Source organism: Pinus tabuliformis, chromosome 4_2, assembly GCF_031772625.1.
Source record: "Pinus tabuliformis cultivar Carrire ecotype Pingquan chromosome 4_2, CPIR1, whole genome shotgun sequence".
Lineage (NCBI taxonomy): Eukaryota > Viridiplantae > Streptophyta > Pinopsida > Pinales > Pinaceae > Pinus > Pinus tabuliformis.
In genome coordinates this window covers 1,086,134,619-1,086,158,589 of record NC_142304.1, presented here as the reverse complement: position 1 = coordinate 1,086,158,589, position 23,971 = coordinate 1,086,134,619, and the positions used below count along the sequence as shown (strand labels likewise).

General features: G+C 38.1%; 1 protein-coding gene across 1 annotated transcript in view; it reads left to right on the top strand.

The window, feature by feature from the left end:
- The first annotated feature begins 8,479 nt into the window (after positions 1-8,479).
- The window catches only part of LOC149173412 (uncharacterized), a 63,860-nt gene continuing 48,368 nt past the window's right edge, over positions 8,480-23,971 (top strand). Inside the window, 5 exon segments of the mRNA XM_089424592.1 lie at positions 8,480-9,010; positions 10,426-10,502; positions 16,802-20,114; positions 20,117-21,735; positions 21,899-22,451. Of these exon segments, the coding sequence (XP_089280718.1) occupies positions 8,903-9,010; positions 10,426-10,502; positions 16,802-20,114; positions 20,117-21,735; positions 21,899-22,451 (5,670 nt within the window). The 5' untranslated portion in view covers positions 8,480-8,902.

The window sequence follows — 23,971 nt, the reverse complement described above, 5'->3', positions numbered from 1 at the left end:
TCTTAACAAGAACAAATGTCATATTTACAGCTGGAATACCTCGCCTAGGATTCTCTCTGCTATCTCTAGATGTCTGGATTTTGCTGCCTCATCCTCCTGGACCTCTTTTAAATATCTGGGCCTCCCTGTCTGTCATAAAAGGCTCTCTGTCAAAGACTGACATCCACAGCTTGAAAAATTCAAGTCTAGAATCCAATCCTGGGGCTTCCGCTGGCTCAACGCTGCTGGCAAGTCAGTCCTTGTGAAATCTGTGCTCTCCAGCCTCCCAATTTTCCATTTTGCAGGACTCCTTGCTCCATTAACCATTCTTAACAAGATGGATGAGTTTATGCGCAGATTTTTTTGGAAGGGCGGAAAGCAAAATGAAAGGAAAATCCCTCTCATCAGCTGGGAAACTATTGCCAAGCCGCTGTGGGAAGGCGGTCTGAACTTCAAAAACATAGGTCACCAGAACATGGCTATGGCAGCAAAGACCATTTGGAGGATCATTGCGCCCAAACCTGAATGGGCTCAGCTCGCTTTATAGAAAAAGTATTTCAGGGGATATCGGTTAAGATGTTTAGATAATGAAATTCAGGTTCAGAATTCACCACTCATCAAGCAGAACTCGTCATTTCTCAAACTATACGCTAAAGCAGGCCCTCTAATCAGAACGCACTCTTATTGGATCCCCGGGAATGGCAGGAGGATTAACATCTGGTCCGATCGAATAATGAACATGGAGCCTATGGAAAACAGAACTGCCATCAGTGATCTGCGTACGTGGATGGACAGCAACGGGCTGCGCACTCTCTGGGATATCTCACTATGGCACGATGAGATTTGGGCGGGCTGGAAGAGTGTGGCAGTGCCGGACCACCTGCGCAAGGAATGGACCACGCTGACAGAGCATCTCCACGGCCTGGCCCCCACGCAGATGAGAAAACAGGATCAGAAGGGATGGGGATCGCACGACAGAGGGTACACGGTTGCCATGGGATACAGAAAGTTAAATGAGAAACCTCATGTTCCTCCCGATCCAGCACCGTGGCATGGAGTATGGCGCACCCCCTCATGGCCCAAAACGGATTTTTTTGCCTGGCAGCTCTGCCATGAAAGAATTCTTACATACGACATTCTGCAAAGGAAAGGAATTCATGGACCTTCTATATGCCCATTGTGCAAAGAAAACTCCGAGACAGCTGCGCATATAATTCTTGAATGCAAGTTCTCCAAACGAATCTGGCGCTCCTTCGTTCAGAATTTGAATTCCAACTTCTTATTGCCAAATTCCATTGTGGAGCTGTTCTCAAATTGGACAACCATATATCCTGGTCAGCCTCCAAAAAATCAGGTAATCAAAACAGCTTGGGCCATTCTTCCAAAGACTATATGCTGGCAAATTTGGCTTGAACGTAATAGAAGAATTTTCAGAGGCACAAATCAGAGCAGCAAGGTTTTAGAGAGCAAAGTTAAAAGCCAAATCAAGGAATGCCTAGCTGACATTAAAGATGATTCAAACCTCAGCCAACAAGACATTTCCTGGGGTTCTCTCATTGGCTTGCAATTCCATCCAGCAAACAGAACTGTCCCCTCTTACAAAAATTGGCATATAAGAAAATCTGAAGATGACTTTAAAGAATGGCTCAATGCGCTTTCAAGACATTCCCTCTTCTTTGATGGGGCAGCAAAGGGAAACCCGGGCAAAGCTGGTGCAGGAGGGGTCATAGTAAACCCAAATGGGGAAATAATTCATTCCTTCGCATGGGGGCTTGGACATACAACCAGCGTGCAAGCTGAGGCTCTAGCTCTATATCAAGGCCTCAAGTTCCTCCAAGACATAAATATTGAAGTAGCCAATGTAATCGGTGACTCTCAAATTATAATAGATGCAATGATATCCAACTCCGCAGTGACGGATCTCAAGCTTACTAGACTGATATCCAGAATCAAGGGACTTGGAAAACGCTTCCAGAGCTTAAACTACTTTCATGTGCTGAGAGCCCTCAACAAAGAGGCCAATAAAGCTACTCTCCTCTCAACAGGAATCAAGCAGAAAGACAAAGAAGAATCATGGGATCCCATCCCTTAATCTGCAGGCTCCAATGTTTTACTGCCTTCTTTTAAAGCAATTTGTCTGTATCTCCAAGTGGGGGAAAATAATTAAAAACATAGACACTAGATCAAGGAAGAACTTTGTAAGAATAAGATGCATGCTCACTCACAAAAGTGACCCGCATCAGAATACAGAAGACCTCTATGTAATCAGTTTACCGGCATTCAGCCCAAGAGGAATATAAATACCCCATACCCGTTTTCGTAAAATAAAAAATAAAAAAATATAGTCAACATTAAAAATGTTGACATACAATCTTTCTTACATTACATCTAACGCCTACACATCGCCTCTCAACACAAAGACATGTCTACCTCCAAGAAAGTCCCTAGTTGATTCCTTATTGCTATGAAAACATCCATAGATCGATATTGAATTGATAACATTGATAACCTAACCCATATTAGAGGTAAAGCAACCCTCTCATTATTGGCATAGAAAAGGGGTGTCCATCTCTTGAGCAAGACTAGAGATGAATTAATCTACTAGTTCCTCTCCAAAGCCCACTCAATATCATCCCCTTGCCTAAACTAGAGCATGAACCAAGGGTTGAGACCACATGGCACATACTTATCTTATGGCTCCAGGCCTGGGCCATCCATTCTTCAATTGACCTTGAGCTCAAACGGCATCCTCAGACTCAACCCACTACTGCTAACTTCGTCATTTTCATAACTTCATTTATCTGGACATCATCACTAAGGAACATCCCAATTTCCTCTGGTTTCCTCTTTGCACACTTAAACTTCCTCTTCTTAGAGCCTGAGATGCCCTAAAGATGCATTGGGGAAACCAAATATGGGCTCTTACCAAATTCTCTGTACTCTCCCCAACTTTTTTCAGCCCTCCTTATGGGAACTCACTTCCTGCCAGGCTTCTTTTTGTAGGGATTCTACCACCAAACTTTTTTTGTTGAGGAGAAAGACCTCTCCTCTTCCTGACTACACCTATGATATGGCATGAGGAGAAAAACTCCTTAAGAAAGATCACTTTGCCCCCAAATAAGTTATAGACATTGAAAGGATTGGTGTTGGAATCCCATCCTTCATATAACATGCCTTTCCACCATTGTCTTCTACATTATTAGGGATTTTCTACCATCCATGACTAAGGGTATTTTCCACACTTTGTCAAATTTCCCCTACGAAATCCTAATGCACCTCTTCGAAACAAAAATTGTTAGGGGGTTCAGATAAACCCTGGGTGACCTTGATGCCTTCCCCCACAAGATCACGAATTGACCAATCTGCTCTAACTTCCTCTTCATGAAATTGTGTGTCCCTCCCAATGACCCTTTAAGCCTGAAGGAACCCATTGCAATGGAGGAAACAAAGATACCTTTGTAGCAATAAATCCTCATTCTTGGGCTAAACCTCCATCCCTAGGACCCTCTATGCCTATTGAAGAAATCTTGCCATTTGTCTCCCATCTCTGGAAGAATTTGTGAGGATTTGAGGAATAATCTACCTATATATCCTCCATGGATGTCTGACTACTTATATGAAGTTGCATACATATCAAAATATAAATACAATCTAATAATAAAACTCAGTATGGCAAAAGATAATAATCAATGTTTAGGCTTGAACCAACATTATTGAAGACGAGAATGGTGTCCACCTTAGGATTAGTCTTAATAGCTTCTCCAAATCAAACTACTTCTACCTTGTTCCACTCCTCTTGCTTCAGCCTTACAAGTTGTCCACCTTCATCTAGTTCCTCACTCCTTGCCTTCTATCCCCAAATTGCATGGATCAATTTCTTGTACTTTTGGTCTAGTTGGTCTAATTGAAAGACGATTTCATTTATCTAGGTACCTCTTACTTGCATGGTCACGTCAATGTATATCTTCATCCATTAGCGCATATCCACAAGATTTAAGTGTTTGGTGTCTCTATTATGTGAAAAACAAGTGTTTGGAACCTAGGGGTATATCTCCTCATATGATTTAACATTTGAAGTCATGCCCTTTTTTTCCTTGATCATGTTTTCAATTTCGTCTACTTCCATCTTTACCTCTGTAGAAAATCAACTATTGTACTCCCTTGCTACTACTACCATTAAGGATGATGCCTTGTTCCTTAAATGATCCTAATGAGGCATAAAGTTCTTCTCTCATTTACAAAAACTCCCTCTCTATGGCTCTTGATCAATATCCCTTAGCTCATACCCCTACTTGCTTACCACCCTTTCCAAATAGGGAATCCAAAAGCTAACAACTCACCTTGAATGCCATTGAGATAGGTTGTATCGCTAAGCTAAGAGTGGCTATATGAGATTAGTGGGTTGGGACTAAAATTCAAATGATTCAGAGAAAGACTATTGAGCTACCTTCAAAGAACATATACCCATAAACTATGAAACATGTAACCATATCCATGCAAAGTTGATGATATCCATTTCTTGTCTCGAGTGTCATTTTCCCACCATAAACCATCAACAATGTAACTGTATCCACTCTCACTTTTGCCATCATATTCCCAATTAAGGCTTGTTTTTTTTTTTGTAAGCTTGGGAGGACTACATCTTCATCATGTCCAATATATCACCCCGACCAGGGCGAGGAATTGAGCCCATGACTTCACATCAAGGAGTGCCTTAATAAAGCACCTGATCACCATCTATCCAAGACCTTGTGGACCAATTAAGGCTTCTTTTTAAAAGAGGTAAGAAATATCAATTTTTGTGCATGGAGGACTAACAAGTATGATTCAAGGTCTCCACAATCTCCCCCCCTATCTCCATAACACCCTTTGACCATGTGAGGTGTTCCTTCCATTTGTCCTTCCTCTAAACGCACATCTAAATTATTTCGTTGTCTCCCTAACACCCCATGTAGGGCAAATTGAGCCACATTAAATTGAATTGTCTTAAATGAAATAAAATAAATTAAGTTGAGTTGCATTAAGTTAAATTGAATAGAATTAAATCAAATTGTGTTTAATGGAATCAAGTCAAATTGAGTTTAATTAACTTAAGTTAAATTATTATTATTATTATTATTTGTGACCAGAGGAATTGGCAACTGGGTTTGATTTTGTATTTGCATGACATGGGTTCGATTCCAACTGCTACCACTATAACCTTTAGGTGTTTACGTACACTTCTTTTGCAGACATGGGTTAGTCGAGGGGATTTGAACCTCAAATATGATGGTACACAACACTTCATTATAATGACAATTGCCGACTGAGCTGCCCCTAAGAGCTTAAGTTAAATTACTTTAAATTAAATTTAGTCAAATTCATTTAAATTACATTGATTAGAGTAAAATTAAATGGAATTAAAGCTCCAAAGATACTTTATAATATAGGCACAATGCAAATACATTGAGACTTTTTGAATTAGGACCTTACGACGAAACTCACATTTAAACATTGTGTTCTAAATGACTTAGCTAAGCAATTAAACTTGAGGGAATATGATTGATCACAAAGAAGAAAATGAATATTGATATGGAGTGGGATTAGGCCTATAAGCAAAATGGTTCACTTGACCTCCTTCAATCCTTTGGCTCTTTGGGAGGTCAGAAGGTCAAGACTAAAGTGTGTTGAATCAACTATAAATGCGTAGCATAGTATAGGTTTCTTAGTCTCGATGAATGGTGTTCTTTTGATAATAAGTTGGTTGCTTTGTTGCTCTTAGGAGTGATGAAAAGGACTAGTTCATCTCCAAGTGCCTTGGTTAATACTTTGTAGTTGATGATAAAAAAGAAATGACAATTAAAATGGAATGAAACCCCAAGGCATAGATGACATTGCCTAGATAGCATATAATATCATGTAGGTAACACCCACAAATTAAAGATGACCCATAAACATGACTTTGAGAATGATGTTAGTAGCCAAAGCGAGGAAGGATGTCATCAAATAAGCTTTGGGACTTGCACTCTCAAGCAAATAAGCTTTGGGACTTGCACTCTCAAGCAAACTTACGAATTAATACAACTTTCAGTATGAATAATACCTTGTAAGTTGTCTTTGTCTCACTATTATTATGGATGTGGGATTATTAAAATCCCATAAAGAAATGATGCTAACACACACAACACTAATTAAGAACTACACACACAGACAAGAACATATATATATTGCATTAGAAAGTTGTTGCAACTACATTAGTCAGTGTAATAATACAAAAAAATTAGTTTTCCCAAAAAGAAACTTTGAAACATGTTTAGAGCTTAGCATCCATAGAAACATAAGTCCTTCACAAAAAATAATCAAAAGTTGTCATTCGTATAAATCCAATAAAAAATACCTTAGATTAAACAAAATTTGCAAAACAGTAACCACTAGTTTTAGATAAAGGCATTATGGCTATAAGCTTCTTTTTGGTTTTTTCCAATAGTGTGAAAGTTCTAGTTTACATGCCACATTTCTACATCATCCTACTTTTGTTGTAAGTCTTGTCTTCTTTAACCTCTTCGACTACTGACCCAATAGATAGTTTGGCATTTGAAGTATGTAAAGTCTGACTTTTGACTTGGCTTGAAAGGATTCTATTTGTCTTTTTTAATTGTGTGAGGTTTCCGAGATGAAGCCATATTCATCATTTTTTTTTTTTTTAAATTTTTAAATTTTTTATTTATTTATTTTAATTTTAATTTTATTATTATTATTATTATTTTTTTTTCCCAAGAATGCATTATATCAGTAATAAAAAAACAAATTCCTCTTATCTGTAATAAATTATTCTTGTCTCATTAAAACTTTTTTCAAGGGGAATTATCCTCTCTCTCAACCAAAGGTCGAGAGTGAGGGGTTAATATAACAATATTCATAGGCAATTCATGTGCACATAACCATTACAACAATATTTCTCATCATCATGTCACTTGCAGGGGAGTGAATCTCGATGGGGGAGATACCAACCATTTTGCCTAACCACTCGGGATAACCCCAATTAACAATCTCCTTAGAACTTTATGAATATAAATAGTTTCACACAATGGACATCTCCTAAAATGTAGGTGGTCCATTACGAAGACACTGCATAACACCTGTAAAATCCCCCTCCCACTTCCCATAAATTCCACTAATAAACTACCATAACCATTAACTAGATCCTTCCCAACATCCCCTTAGAGAATCGATAACATAGTAAGAGACTTCAATTTTAAAATTTATTTCATTGACCTTTTGATTTCTAACAGAGAGAGAGGGAGAGGTGCATATGAATATTCATAAGAAATAGTATTAGTTGAGTCATGATTCCATGTCATACATACCAAACTAGAAAGTGACCAATGCAAAAACTTTTAAGCCATCACATAGAGACCATCGAGCATCCCATGGGAATAAACTAGAACTCGTCCAAACATTGGAGAGAAAGCTCCAATTTGAGTTAGGACATAATAAAGCAAAAATCCACAGACTCCCCAACTTGCATCTTTGACGCCATATCCATTATCCATCTGTAAAAAAATACCAATTTGAGTGCAATTGATGAGTTTGCTCCAACATTAAATGTCAAATGTGTATATGTACTACAAAGGGTGTATGCCTCGAATGTCGTGTTCCAAAGATTAAATCACCCATGTTATTTATCTCTCATGCAAAGCATATTGGTAACTATAATTTGAAACTTAGGAGAAAATGGAAGTTGGGAGCTCTCTTTTAGTTCTCAGGCCTCCATAATTAGTTAAGAGGCTACATTGGCTACTTGATTCACTATTTGTTGTGCTCCCTTCATTATTTGTTGTGCTCCCTTAGGATGTGATAATATTCAATGATTTCAACCTTGCTAACTTCCTTTTATATTTGCTTAATAAGTTTTGTGATTTTGCTATCACTTAGAGAGGAAATTTTATACATCAATTAAATAGCTAATTCCGGAATAACAATTAGGCTTCTAACATAACTTGCATCAATAAACTTCAACCCTTAAAAAATAAAAAATTCCTTTCTTATTATTTCATACTCTACATAAACACATTCAAAAAATAATTTACTTATTTTTATTAAAATCAATAATAATCACCCTTCCAATCACTTGTATAATTTGAATTTTCTTTTTTCTTTTTCCACAACCCTAAAAATAATTTTAACATAAAATATAAAAAAAATAAAAAAATAAAAACACTAATTACCTTTTACAATTACACTAATTAAATTCACACTGCCCCTACTTTCCGTTTGCCTTTTGAAACAATCATTACTGAGCTCAAACGCTAAAGAGTTTCTGGAAGTGTGAATTCATTAAAATAATTGTAAGCAGTTGAACAATCATTAATCACTCTCTTAATACTCCTCTGCAAAAGTTTCGAGCACAATTTAAATATTATAAAATATTAAACTAAATAATCCGGAAATACATACATATTTTTTGGGATGGACCAATGAGCGCCCTCGACTCTCATCGCTCGCAACCCTCAAATACAACACAACACTAAGAGGACCATTTGTTTATTTGTTTCCCCCAGTTGATCACACAGCAGCAGTACCAAAACAAGAAGGCGGCACTGGCAAATTATCGAGCTCAGCTGGATCCGCTATGGCGGCATCCTGAGAATCAAACTTTCAATTTTGTATGAAACTAAAATTCCGCTGAATTACACCCTCCTTCCCCACAAAAACGAACAAACACAAGACACAGAGTGGAAGACATTTGAACTGCTCCGAAAGATGGAAGGCTGTTCGTTCCCCAGGCGTCCGACGGCAGAAAAAAATGATGCCTGTAAACACTTCTGATAAGTGAAGAATATGGGAATTTACAGGTTTTGCCAACAAACACCGCCTCTGAAGTCGGCAGGCTGTTAATGCCCTAGTGGGTTCAATCTCGAATCCCTTAGGGTACTAGTTTACCATGGCTCCCGGCCGCAAACGAGGAAAAGCTGCAGCTGCCCGTCAGGAATGGAAGGTTGGAGATCTCGTTCTAGCTAAGGTGAAAGGTTTTCCGGCGTGGCCAGCTCAGGTAATCAGTTTTTTTCCTTAAATTCTTTGCCACAAAATTTCATAATTTATTTTTAGAGAATGCCTGGAAATGCAGAGTTGCAATAATCAGACCTCTCAGTACATTGTTTGCAAGATTTCGCGCTACCCTTTTATCAATCTAAAGCTGAGGAAATTCCATTCCACAAATTCAAGCAGTAATGTTAAAGTAGCTTTGCCAGTTCCACTGAACTTGACTGCAAGTCTAGCTTGTTAACAACAATCTTGAGGTTACCAATAAAAATTAGTAAAGAAATGCTCATAATTTGAGCTACTTCGTAGCCAAGACCGCTGAGGGTTCCATTAGTTTCGGTCAGAATTGCATCTTGTGAGTTTGGTCGCGTTCTCCCTATGATTTTTTCTTTTAGTTTTACATAAAATGCAGTGTCTACCCTGCCATGTATCACTGTTACAAAATTTCAGTCGGTGAAAAATTCGGCAATTTCAGAGAGTAAGAATTCAACTTGGACTATAAGCAAAAACTTGGGAAGAACTCGGCTATTTTTTCGAGCAGGATGACATTTTTTTCCTGTTTGGGTCTTGTAAACTTACCCATCGAGTCCTTCAATGAGGTTCAGGAATCAAACTCGCTTACTCGTGGAAAACTTGGCAAGTATTCTCGGGTCAGAGTTTGGTCTATGAGCATTTATGTGTCAAACTTGCTGTAGATGAGTCGGTTCAGTCATTTTATATGCTGATCCGAGGTCGACTTGGGAGTACTTGGTGATTTGGCTGAGTTTTGTATCAAGGCCATGTCTTATGTTCATGAGTGCCTGCCAGTATCTATGATACAGCCATTAGTTATGTGTGTGATGTTACAGAAGCACGCTAGCATGGAGAAAGGGCACTTTCTCGTTAGCCTCTAAGCTGTGCCCCTTGGTAGCCACATTTGTGAGAAAACCTATAGAATTGCTCATTTTCAGGTTCCTTTCTTGTGTAATCTGTTGTATACTCTCTGCTTAGATTTGTTAGATAGGAGGTGACTCAGCTATTCCTTGTATTCCTGTTATTACGTTCGGTTTTTTCAAGTCACGTTGACTGGATATTAATATAATTTCAGCTCATTTCATTTCATTTGCGTGAAAGATATAAATAAATTCTCTTATTTATAAGAAGAGCTTCGGCGTAAATCACATATAGAAAGACCTTTATCGACGCGTTTCGACAAAGGTCTTTCTATATGTGATTTACGCCGAAGCTCTTCTTATAACTATTATGGATCACAGAAGTCTCAATTCAACAATAAATTTCCTTATTCTTCTTTGCCACTGAAATTTCCTTCTGCAAAGTAGGCATCTATTTGTCAAATATCTGCTGATTCAAGTTTTTTATGAATCCATTCTATTCTGTTTCAACAATATTATTTTATTCTGATACCGAAACTGTTCTATATTGCAGATAAGTACACCTGAAAAATGGGGCCAGTCACACGACTCGAGAAAAGTATTTGTGTACTTTTTTGGTACAGATCAGATGTAAGTGTTTTGAAAAAAAATATGCTATGTTTCCAATGCCCCATATAAAATGATTTTAGATGTTTTTGATTGAAACATTGACTCATTCTTACCTGGCTGTGACATATTTGCTTTTGACAATGGTTACCTGAGAGGTGACAGATTGGTGCCAGGGAAATTTGATGTTGAAACATTCTATACAATTCTCAGTTGGCTGGCAAATCTTTTAAGTCAGAAAATAAGATACTCGTTCAAGGGTTTGTGTGAGTGCACAACTTCTGGCAAATTTGATAACAATTTTCATTTGTTGCTCCTAGCTATGTTTTTTTTTTTTAATTGATTGGTAAATTTGTTTTTCAAGAAGCGGAAAAAAATTAAATTTAGCTGCTTAGATATAAATAGCCCATACTTATTTTCATTTTGGTCCTTAATTGTTGTTAACTTCATGCATATTATATCATGGTTAGTACTTTCTACATCTCTCTTTTCTGTTTCTCGAGGTCGTTTCTCCTCTTCTCCATCCTTGGTTTTTATCCCATGGTGGTTTTTATTTTACTTCCCCCCTTTGTGAAACAACAATCAGCACCTGACCTTTTTTTCTGAAACAACAAAATAGCAGCCAACAGAGAATGATGTAACTAAAGTAAGTTGCTGAAAATTCAGTTGACATTACTGGGTGAGCTAATGATATCTTCAGTCCAAAATTTACTTAGCTTCTAATCAGCCAGTAGGACTTGGATGATGACAGATATTGCCAGCAGTCAATGTCACTAGAGAAGCACAGGTGCTGCTACAACAGCTAGTATTGCTGAGGAGTAGAAAAATTTGAACTATTTTATTGATTTATATGTAAGCTGAGTGTAGGGGTTTTCATGAAATGTTGGACAAATCCTTGGTTCTGCATTTTTGCACAGTTGTGTTAGTTCCATGCAAACACTGATAGATTCAAACCAGTGTGGGATAAATTACCCTTGGGTTCAGTGTCATTGTTTATGCCACAATGGTACCTTCTCTATGTTCAGTTGACGACTTGTTCACAGGAGTGTTTCTGTGGTAATATCCAAATGCATCTTTTAGTCATCCTCTACATGAGTATTACAGGTTAGGAAAGATACATTAGAGTGATCTAATAAAAAGGAAAAGTGAAGAAAAGTTATCAAGGGCTTAAACAAATCAGCCTTAGTGATGCTCCCAATGAGACCAAGACCTACAGCAATGAGAAAAAATAACAATTTGACATTAAAACATTTGAAATTCTCACGACAGAGCAGTGGACAGTGGTAGGTATTGAAAGGTTACAGAAGGAGGAAATGAAGTGTCCAAGTGGGTCTATTTAAAAAAGGATCATCCCTCCCTTTCTCACACTTGAAGGGATTGTAGTCCAAATTTACTTCAAATTTGTTCTATAAGGATTTTGATTTTTGAGGAGAAGGAACTCTTTCTTTCTTTGGCGTTAAACAAGTGTTTAAGGGTTGGGGAATGTACAAAGATCAAGAACAATAATAGGCGATCTTTTCTTAATCTCTTGCTTGTTCCCAATCTGATTTCAAATCAGAAATTATTAGTCATGGTTGAACAAGCAAGAAAGAGCTAGGGTTTTGTCACTCAATGACCCAAAAGGTTGCAACTTGTATTGTTATCTTACATGGCTGTTTAGTTGTAAATTTTACACACTGATTTTTTGAAATTGTATTAAAATATCCATAGATGAATTAATCATAATCGGTGATTTATCTGTGAGGGTCCTGAAAGGATTATATTGGCAAATAAATGGAATTAATTGAGAATAATTAGGGTTTTTTTTGGTCTGGTTTCTCAAAATAATTGTTTTTTCATGACATGGAGGTTAATTCAATTAATTGGGGATTATTTCTTTATGTCAATTCTCATTAGTGATGCATGAGGCATAGTAATCCCAAAACCCTAACATTTTACTTGTTCTTTAATTGATTGTAGTCCAGATCTAAGAATTGTTATAGAACTATTTCAACTTGTGGGGAAAATAAAGTATTTTTTGCCTAGCTTGGACCAAATGCTAAAAGTTTGGGGAGAGTTTCAACAAAGACTAGGACAGTTCTCAACTATGTTTTCTTGTCTTTTAATTTTTGCTTATTCTCATGCAGATTTTAGATTATTTTTAGATCCAGTTCCATCATCAAAAGAAAGAATTAGCATTTTCTTATTCCATCCATGAAGTTGTAATTTGCGTAGTTGCACATATTACAATAATATCGGAATTATCGCAATATTGCCGCCAAAATCAGACTCATCAATTTTATTGCGATAATTTCGAAATTATCGCGAGTCGAACGGAAATTATCGCCTTGCTGCTGGAAAAGAAGTTATGGTTTGGGTTTTTTTTAGGGTCATTTTCATTTTTTCTTGTGCTGAGGTTGAGCTTTGAGGGTTGTGTGAGTCTTGTGACCATTTTTCATCAAGCAAACAAGGGAAAATCCATAGTTTTCTTTGTCATCAACCAAATATTTTTGGAGTGGAGATTTACTCCAGTATACCATATGCATATTTCCAGTATGTAAAAGAAACGTTGCCTTCCTTTTCTTTGTTTCCCTAGTATAAGTTTAGAATCTGGCCCATCTTTCCCTTTTTTAAATTTCCACATTTGTTCTATGTCGGAGGTCCAAAATTAAAAAAATTCATTAGAGCTCTACAAAATGGCAAAGCCATTGGACCAAATGTGGGAGTATGGTGAACCATGTGAGAGGTGGAATGGAAATGTTTGGTGGAATCACCTTGCCAATTCCCAGGGTATGAAGTGGATATTTGCCCTATAGATACCCCAAACATTGTCCTTATTGCAAAGAACTCAATCTTGATACTGCTAGAAAGAGAGATTAGAAGGAGGAACCAAGGAATTGCATGGGAAGGAACCACAAGCTTCTCAAGGGCAAGGGAAACCTAATTCTTGGCCATACCTTCTGAGTGCCTTATTATTATCGGATTATCATTATAGTAACTAGATGCCTCATGATGATCATCTCATGAGATACATTTATTTTTGCTTTAGTATGATTTTGTATAATCTTGTCAGAAGTTATGACTGAGGATAGATATCATATTTCAGTATCTACTATCAATGACTGATGTACCACTTGACATCTTATACATTTTATATTGTAGTTTTATTTTCATATTTGTGTGACAATATGTTTGTTTGATGTTGATGTTGCTTTAAAAGAATAAAAATTTGATATATATATATATATATATTTGTATTTTTTAAAGTTTCCCGATAATTTCCGATATTGCCAATATTTTAAATTTCAGACCACTGATGATAAATTCTGATAACGATAAATGTAACATTAATAATTTGTTTTTGAAGAATTTTTCTAACTCATGGTAAACAGATTCTGCACTATAATACAATCCCTACAGGAAAACTAGATAAACAACAGAATTAAGAACCAATGAGAACAGCTTTGTAATAAATGCTAGAATCTATAAACACAAGCCGTATAAAACAACAAATAGGATTCAATAGATGACTGTAAAAATCTGTCACTGCTTTTATTGATTCTGAACATGAAAAAAATTGTTACTCGAAAATGCCTCGAAACTGCTAGCTGCTATACTTGGGACTTGATGAATAATCTGTGCTTCTGTTTTCTCTCTTATAGATCTGAGAAGGGTGTAGTATGTGATAGGGTTTACAAAAATAGGCTTGCATGTGACTCAAACTCAAATAGAATTTGCTTTAGCCCAAGTCAAACTCAGAAGTAGAATTTACTAAAAATAAAATCAAACTGAATTTTATTTTTATTTTGACTGCTAATCTATCTTTGACTAGTGGCGCATGCCTCCAAGATTGGCTGGTATTGTCATGCCTTATTTAAGGCTAGCGGGCATCCATGCATGCATGTGCCCTCACCTTTATAACTCAAGAGTGATGCACCTCCTCTTTGAGAACTATGATGCGCGCGCACCTCACTAGCTTCTACATACAGGACACAATACAATGCTTTTGAAGAGGTGCCCAGATCTACTACCGTTTTGTAACAATAACAAGAATATATATTAGTAAAAGCTGTGCTGAAGCACAAAGATATTACAGGGCTGAGAATCTGATCATCATCCTTTTTCTACAATACAAAATGGCCCTGAGAATCTAAAAAAAACTTGAAACCTAGTGGTCTTTGAGACCAGATTGCTTTTACATCATTACATATATTACTATAAGTATATACTCTGGATGAAGTTCCTTAACTAAATCCAGATTTATCAGGCATATAACAAATAGAGAGAGCAAAATTTGTCATCCACCATTTTCACATGAGAACTCAGTTGTCCATGATCACCACATTTTATATGCGAGAAACCTCTGTTGAGGTCCGGGACCACTGCTCGAGGAGACAGCACAGAATTGGCAGAAGATATCTGGACCGCTTTAGATTGTAGACCCCTTTTCTGAACATCCACAGGGAAGCTCTGCCTGGCTTCTAGTTCCTGAATTTCTTCACTGAGCTGGTGAATCAGCTGTCTATGGTCAGTGATTATCTACGTCATAGAATTGTACTGCAAAGTCAATACCTCTGCCCAGGATCTGAGGTCTTCCGTTTTCTTTTGTTGGCTGAACTCAATAGACTTTCCCCCTTGGACTGAGGTGGTCCTGGACTGTGGAACATAATGGACCCCGAGAGATCAAGACAAGTATACTCACAATGAGTCTGCGCTGGAATATACTAGAGAGAAAGAAGGAAGCCTCTACCAAAACTGCCACCACATCTAAAATGAACACAATAGCGACCGAGCATCCTCGAGAAGAATATATATCAGAACTCTTCCCAAATTCGAGAGAGCCAAACTCAATGACCTGAAGGGGTGTCTGTGCAGGAAGGACTGCCAGGGACAAGCTCACCCGCATCATCCCACTTCTAATCTTCACCAAACGAGCCTCTCCACATCCAGATACCCTGCTCCATGATGTCCACTACCTTCCCACAAACGAAGCTCACCAGGCAAAATGAATTCCCAGCACACACCCCAGAAGTAAATGCAGACCAAATCCAGTGAAGTCTGAGTATGAAGCAAAAAACAAGGAGTGGCAGCGCAAATCTAATGAAACTGCACTCCATGGTGTGTGAAGCGATCTCCACTTGGCTGATATAGATCCCGAAAAGGCTTGAGGACTGCGCACCATGTTCCAACTCACACCAACAAAACCACTTGTAGCCACTGGGAGGATGGGATAGGAAGGCCCTTTGGGCCACAAGTTCTATGATTATCCAAATTCATACTATGGAATAGGATCAAAACATTGCCTCCCATTTATGACTAAGGTGCCCACACTCAGGCCTATGGCTTGGTCGGCTGTATGATATGCACTCTTGTTAAGTTCTTTTAGCACACGGAAGGCATGAAACTCGTGGAATGTTTGAATCAAAGCCATTATCCTTTTGAATAACAAGTTGAGCTTACATCCTTTTGGAGAAGATTTCAATTTGACTTGCTTGATAGTGTTTAAGGAATGTCCAATCACAATTAACTTTTCAGTTGAATATTTCTGAGGCAGGTGCAGCCCTTTTGACGGGGCATACGTCTCTGCTTGATTGTTAGTGGCTGCTCCCAAACTCCAACTATAGTTGTATTCTAATTGTCCCCTGGGGCAAACAAGAACCTTCCCCCCCTCCCCTGCCACCGCTGGATTTTTCTTTGAGGCACCATCAAAATATAGAATTACGGCATTCTGTGAGAAGATTTAAATTTTTAATCCTTAATTTGAGATTTGTTTAGCTGTAGCTGCCAATCTAATTTCTTATTAGCTTTGGAAGGACGACAGAGATTGAGTTTCAGACAGGAAAGCAAACTTCTATCATGACAAAACCCAAATCATCATGTTCTACCACCTGAAGTTACAATATTCATAACTGCCACTAGTATGTTGCAGGAACATTGTGCCTCCGTCAATGAAATTTATCAGTAATAACTCCCTTTAGAAAGAGATCTATTATTTTCAATGAATTCTTATGCAGACCCTATTAAATGTCAAATGTAGCAGATCCTCTGGTAATAATCAACATCGAACTTCAAACAACATGTTAAGTTGCCTAATGTTGTTGCTTTGCTAGAGCTCTTTAATGTACCCAGGCTGGTCTTTGTAAGTTTGTAGTGCAGAGATTACTTTCTAGTCTCTATTAAGTTCTTCTTCGGAGGAGAGTATTTGATACTATCAACAATCCATCTGATGATTCTGAATATCAAATAATTTCAGTCAGATTTAATTGTGAGAGCTTTAACATTTTCTTTGCTATTTTTTGGTATTATGTTCAATATACCCTCTAAAAATTCTCGTTTTTTCCCAGTGGTTTTTGCAGTCCCGATGCAATCCAGGCTTTTACACAGGAGACCAAAAAGCATCTGTTGTCGAAGTATCAAGGAAAGGGAACTGACTTTGTTCGTGCAGTGGAACAGATTGTTGAGGTCTATGAGAAGCTAAAGATGGAGAGGAAGGAAGACATCCAAAATACTGTTGATGAAGAAGTTAAGATTGATGGCCGGAGAGGATCCGCAAGAAAATTACAAAGTAAGAAAGGTAATCAAAAGCCAGCAACACAACGTGCACCAGAATCTCTTAATGCAGTGCCTGATGCTGAAGAGGAATCTTATACTCAGAGGGATCAAGCATTTGTTGGCAAGGGTAAAGATATCAAAAATCGAATGCAAGGGCTAAAAGATTTGCAAAAAATTGCCAAAGTTGGCACTGATGGAACAGCCAGTAATGACCAAAACAATGAAATATCTTCTGTAAATAATTCCATGAAGAAACGAGGAAGATTGTTAAGGGAGAATCATGACATTCAGAAAAGGAATCCCCCAAGGAGAGTACCCAAGCCTGGGCCTGAAATGTTGGAGAATAGATTGAATATTAATAACAATGTTTGTGCACAGACAACAAAAGTCAAGCAGGATATTAAGAAAAAAAAAAGAAGGGTCAAAAAGTCGACTGATGGTAAGAACCTTTGTCAAGATGATGGAGAGAATGGTGCTATCATTTCCCCAGGGAACCTTTTTCAAAATGATGGAGATGAGGGTGCTATCATTTCTCCAGGGCAAGATGAGAAGGATTTCAGATTTCCAGTTAAAACTTCTGATATAGATCTAAATAAAAGTGAAGTTGAGGTTCAAGACAAGATTCCTAGTGAAGGGGGTGCCCAACCACAAGGGGAATTGTTGAAAGCAAATGATGCATCTGAAGTATTAAAGTCCTTAGGTGATGGGGAGATGGAAGCTATAAGAATCCCTACTAACCAGAATGTAACAGTATCAAATGAAAGTGTTGAACACAAAGAGACATTGCAGGATATGCAGGTAAACTTTGCATCCCATGAAAAAAGCAGTGTTGCTTCTCCATGTATAGATGAGGATAATGGAGACAGGGCAATCATAGATGATAGTGTGCAACATAGCTATGTTTTAAAGAAGAAAAGGAAACACCTCAAGAAGTGTGATTTGGGATTATATGGGCTCAGTAGGAGATTTATGGATTTTGGCAATGGAAGAATCACTACGACAGAGATTGAAGTAAGTGGTTGTGTAGCAAAATCACACGAGTTGGAGTCCAAAGCTAGGGTGGTTGAACATAGAGTTGACACTGATGAACATCTGCCTTTGGTAAAAAGGGTGAGAGCTCGTCTGAGAAAGGAGTATAGTAAAACACAGGAAGATCTCAACGAAGATAACATGCCAAAGACAGTGGAGGGCACTTCAGGTAAGCATACCCCACAGGATGCATTGCCATCAGATGATGCTAGCTGCAAGTCTAGTATTTTAACAGCTTCAGAGATTATTCATCTAGAAAGGGCATCTTCACATTGTATGGATTCTGCTGTATTGGGTGAAAAAGATACTTGTTTGCCACGAAAAGCTGATAAGTATCGTCTGAGGAGAAGTTTGGCAGATGATGAAGCTGCATTACCACCCTCAAAAAGAATTCATCGTGCTTTAGAGGCAATGTCCGCATATGCTGCTGAAGCTGCTTCCGTTTCTGATGAAGTTGATGCCACAAGCATGGAAACACAAGACGATGGTAAAACTGTGTCTGTTTGTGTGAATAATGGCAATGAGGATGTTTCAAGGACAGAAGAGCATGCAAAAGGTGAAGTTTTATTGGTTCCAAAAGATTCAACAGGAGAGACAAAGATTTCAGAAATGTGCACAGATACCTGTAAGTTAGTTTCTGAAGTATCTTCAGAACCATCTAATATTTCAGAAGAGAAGGTGGGAAATGATGTTGAAGCAGATATTAGGTCTGATATGCATGGGGATCAAGGTAAAATTGACATCCAGGATGATAGGATAATCCATGCTAATAGTGCTGCAAAATCCATTGTCACTTCACACAAAACTGAGGAATCAAAGCAACGTGAGAGAAGAAATGATGGTTTAAAATTTCCCTTAGAGTGTAGTAGTCAGACAGAAGGGAATGCTCATGAATTTCTGGATACAAATTTAAAGTCTCATTTACAAGACAATCAAAAGAAATTCATTGATCAAGATGATGTTATAGGACATGATAATGATACCAAAGAATTGGATTTCACCTCTCAGAAATGTGAAGAGTTAAAGTTACGTGGCAAGCCCTTTGTAGTTTTTCCCAAGAAGCGTCGTGGTTTGGAGTTGGCCTCAGAAAGTTTTAATCAGGTAGAACCAAAGGTGGGGGATATTACGGGGACAAATTTCAGGTCTCATATTCATAATGATCAATTGGAAATGGATGGTCAAGGTCTTGAAACATTACATTCCAAGAATGTTAAAATATCAAGCCTTGCCTCTCAGGAAACTGTCTCATCACAGCAACCTGGCATGGCTGTCCTGGTGCTGCCTGTAAACTGTGATGGTTCGAATTTTGCTTCAGAGCAATATAATCAGGCAAAGGAGAATATGGTAGGTCCTATGGATGTAAATCTCCAGTTTGATGTGCATGACGACCAAAGGAAAATGGGCAATGGGGATGCTCTTGAGTTGAGTTTTAGTTCTCAGAAATCTGTCAAAGCAGAGCAATCTGGAATGCCTGTAACAGTGCCGCCTGTGAAATGTGATGGTTCAAATTTTGCTTCAGAAGACTATGGTCAGGCAAAGGAGAATCTGTCTGGTCTTACGGATGTAGCTCTCCAGTCTGATGTGCATGATGATCGAAGGAAAACGAACAATGGGGATGCTGTTAAATCAACTATTAGTTCTCAGGAACCTGTCAAAGCAGAGCAACCTCACATGCCTGTAACAGTGTTGCCTGTGAAATGTGATGATTCAAACTTTTCTTCAGAACACCATAGTCAGGGAAATGAGAATTTGGTGGGTCTTATGGATGTAGATCTCCAGTCTGTTGTGCACGATCCTCAAAGGAAAATAGGCAATGGGGATGGTATAATAGCGCATGTCTCAGAATGTCCTAGTCAGGCAGAAGAGAAGATCTGTGAAATTATGGATACAAGTTTCAAGTCTCATTTACAAGACAATCAAACGAAATCTATTTGTCAGAATGACTTAAAAGGTTATAATGAGGAAGAGTTTTCCTCTCAGGAACCTGAAGAATTAAAGCAACAGAAGTCCATAACATTATCTCCAAAAAAGCATCATAGTTTGAGTTCAGCCTTGGAAAGTTTTAAATGGCCAGAAAACAAGTTATAAATGCCAATTTGAAGTCTCGTATTCATAACAATCAAAAGAAAATGGATGGCCATGGTATTGCAGTCTTAGATGCAAATATTGCCGAAGAATCTATTCTTATTTCTCAGCAAGATGTCAAATTAAAACAACATGGCATGCCTGTATCAAGGCTGCCTAGGAAACATGATGCTTTAAAGTTTGCTTCAGAACACAATCATCAGGCAAAGGACGAGTTGGGAAGTCTCACTGATGTAAATCTCAAGTCTGATGCACATGATAATCAAAAGAAGATAGGCAATGGGGAATGTATAATAGTACATTCCGTAGAATGTACTAGTCAGGTAGAAGAGAAGACATGCAATATTATCTGCTCAGATTCAAAGTCTCATGTAGAAGAGGATCAAAAGGAATTTGCTGTTCAGGTTGATGTTACAGGATATGCTAAGGATACCAAGAAATTGGATTTCACCTCTCAGAAACCTGAAGAATTAAAGCACTGTGTCATGCCCATGACTGTGTCTCCCAAGAAGCATTATTGTTTGAAGCTGGCCACAGGAGCTTTAAATCGGGCTGAAGAGAAGACAGGGGATATTTCGGATGCAATTTTGAAGTCCGATAATGATCAAAAGCCAATGGATGGTCAGGGTCATGTACTATTGCCTGTTAAGAGCACTGAGGAGCCAAGTCTTAGTTCTCAGCAAGTTGTCAACTCAGAGCACTATGGCATGCCTGTACCAATGCCACTTGGTAAACATGATGGGTCAAAGTATGCCTCAGAACACTATAATCTGGCAAAAGAGAATTCTGGGTTTCTTATGGATGTTAATCTCATGCCAGATGTGCATGATAATCGAAATCAACCAAGCAATGGGGATGGTATGATAATGCATGACAAGAGTGGTAACGAATTTGGTGTTACCTGTCAGAAAACTGATGAATCAAAGCAACATGTTAAATCTGTTTCAGTCCTTCCTAGGAAACATGATGGTTTGAAGTCTGTTTCAGACCCTTCTAATCAGGAAAAACAATGGGTTAGGTGTATTATGCATACAGATTTGAAGTCTCATGTGCACAATAATCAGAATAAACTGGGCAGTGAGGATGTTATGACAGTGGATGCTAAGAATGCAGAAGAACAGGTTTTTAGCTCTCAGAAAACTGATGAATGGAAGCAACATGGCAAGCCTGTATTAGTGTCTCCCAGGATGTATGACAATTTGAAGCCTGATCTAAGGCAAGGCAGTTGCAGTTTATCTCCAACTAAGACTCATGGCATTTTAGATCGCACAAAGGTTGATTCTAATCAATTAGAGCATAAGCCTAAGTTGATAAAAGCTAAAAGACATAATCTGACACCAAATAAGGAAATGTGTCTGGATGTGTCCAAAAAAGATGAAGGGCAGTTGCACGCAGAAAAAACAAACCTACAATATCAACATAGGCATCCAGTTGTTTATACACCAGACAAAGTTTCACATGCCAAACCTGGACCTGGTAGTTCTACACCAAAGTCAAAAGTCATCTCAAAATGCAATGCTAACGTAAATGGTACACTTGTGGTCAGTAGGTCTGAGAGTGGTGCATGTTCTTCAAAGTTACATTTAGATGAAGGCAACAAAATCAGGGAAGCGTAAGTATTCTTCTAAGTGCATTTTTGAATTGAGGTGTTTCCATTAGTTTTTTAGTATTACAGTTTTTCAATATTACATATATGATTTTTTATCCAGCATAACTGTGTATATTTCATGATCGTATTTGGTCTTTGGTGGTTCTCACACTCTCATTGTTATCAGGTATGAAGCTGCAAAAGAGGTAAAGCTCAAAATATCGTCACAAAATTCTGGGCTAGCTGCAGCATCTACATCTCTGAAGTATCTAATTGCAGCCGCTCAGTCTAAACGTCAGGCACGTTCTACTGTGGTACATCCTCCTGTTGTGCCCACAGAATTTGAAAAGTTTGCCCCCGCACTTCCATCAGTTCTAAGCCCTTCTCCAGCTCAAGGAAGAAGTTCTTGTCATCGTAATTCACCCTCTCAGCCTTTGCTGTCTGGGAATTTGACAGATGATGATACAAGGGATATGATCCTCCATGCTGAATCTAGGACCCCTGAAACAAGCACACAACAATGTGCTCCAACACAAGTAACTGGTCCGGATGTGAGTGATGAGGGCAGAGCTAGTTCAGGAAGAAAATCTGTTAGAGGGATGCTTGATTCTGATGCAGAAGCAGCTATGTCGAGGGATTCTTTTGAAGGAATGCTTGAAACATTGTCAAGGACGAGGGATAGTATTGGGAGAGCAACTCGCCTTGCTATTGAGTGTGCACAATATGGTATTGCAGGCGAGGTAAGCATGAATGCCATATATTCCTAAAAGCTATAGCTGCTATTGTAAATTATGATTTCATATTTGAAAGAAATTTTTAAGCGAAGGTCCAAGCCACCACTCAATTCTCAAGTGTTTAGATTGCAAAGCATACAGGTTGAAATATTCATATTTTATGGGCAACACATATATTTCTGTATTGCTTTTGTCCAGTATTTGCATATTCTTCTTTGCTAGGTTTGTAGATATATTGAACCACTTTTATGTCAATATTGTGATTCTCATGATGCCAGGTTAATATACTACATTGAGGATTGATAATAGAATCAGGAACACAATTGCTGGGAGGAAAACGTTGCTAGATCTGACTCGGCATTTGATTTGTTTTGGCTGAACGGTCAAAGTTGACCTGTGACTTAAAAAGACTTGGGAATCTACCAGATAAAAAGACAGTGTGAATAAAAATTACACATAATTTCCCAAAAAGTTCAGATGCTTTGCATTGAAAATTGATATGAAAATTTACTCTATACATAATGCAAAATTAACACATTGAGATGTCCAAAATTGTACAGCTAAGTACATGATTCATTAAGTGCCATTGATGATGGACCATGGCATAAAACAAAACAAAAAATGTTTGATGAATCATATATAGGAGCCAACAGAAGGCCTTGCCCCTCCCATACTAACTCTTAATGGATTAGGGTCCTCATGGCCATTGCCCTGCTTAAGAATCCAATCAGATATTAGATCAACATCTTCCATCTTGATAGCTGTAAAATAGATGCTGTCTGAATTGTTTGTTCCAATTTTTTTAATTATTTCAAACAGTACCAAGTAAACAATTTTCTAGTGAGATTCAAACCTTTTTCCTTTTTCTTGGAGCTTGCGGTTGTAAGTGAAAAACAATTGTAAGAGAAAAACACCGAACATTTAGGTGTACTTGTTTGCACTTTTTGGAGAGTATATGCCCAAAAAGCTCTATGCTATGACCCTGGAGATGTGGTTTTTAGAACACTTGAAGAGGAACAAACTTAGTGCTAAGGGGCATGCAAGGTTCATGAGAGATTATGAAACCATTGGTCACATTTTCACACTTCTTGTTATCATTGAGGAGGCTGGGCAATGTTCTTCTGAAGTCTTTTGTTGCTCTGTGGATTTCTGGAAGAATTTCAATTATGTGCAAGGTTACTCTTTGTTTTAGAGGCTTAGTGACATTGGCATCTTCAATTCTCTCATCGTAGCTATCACGAGGTTATGTGAGCTGGTTTCTGGTCGGATTTGCATTTCTCAAGGATTAAGCAGGGGTGTCCCCTCTCCCTAACCTTGTTTAGGCTTTAGATTGGAACACATGCATGCAGAAGATGGTTTTCTTCTACGACAATTTCTAATTGGTCCTCTTGTATGTATATGTCATAGTCCTTTTGACATCTTCTCTCAAGGGATTACAACGATAGCCCCAGAAGGTCTTTCTAGTTTTTTGTGGCGATAGGTAGTTGATGTTGGATCTTAGCAAGACTAAGGTCATGATCTTTTAT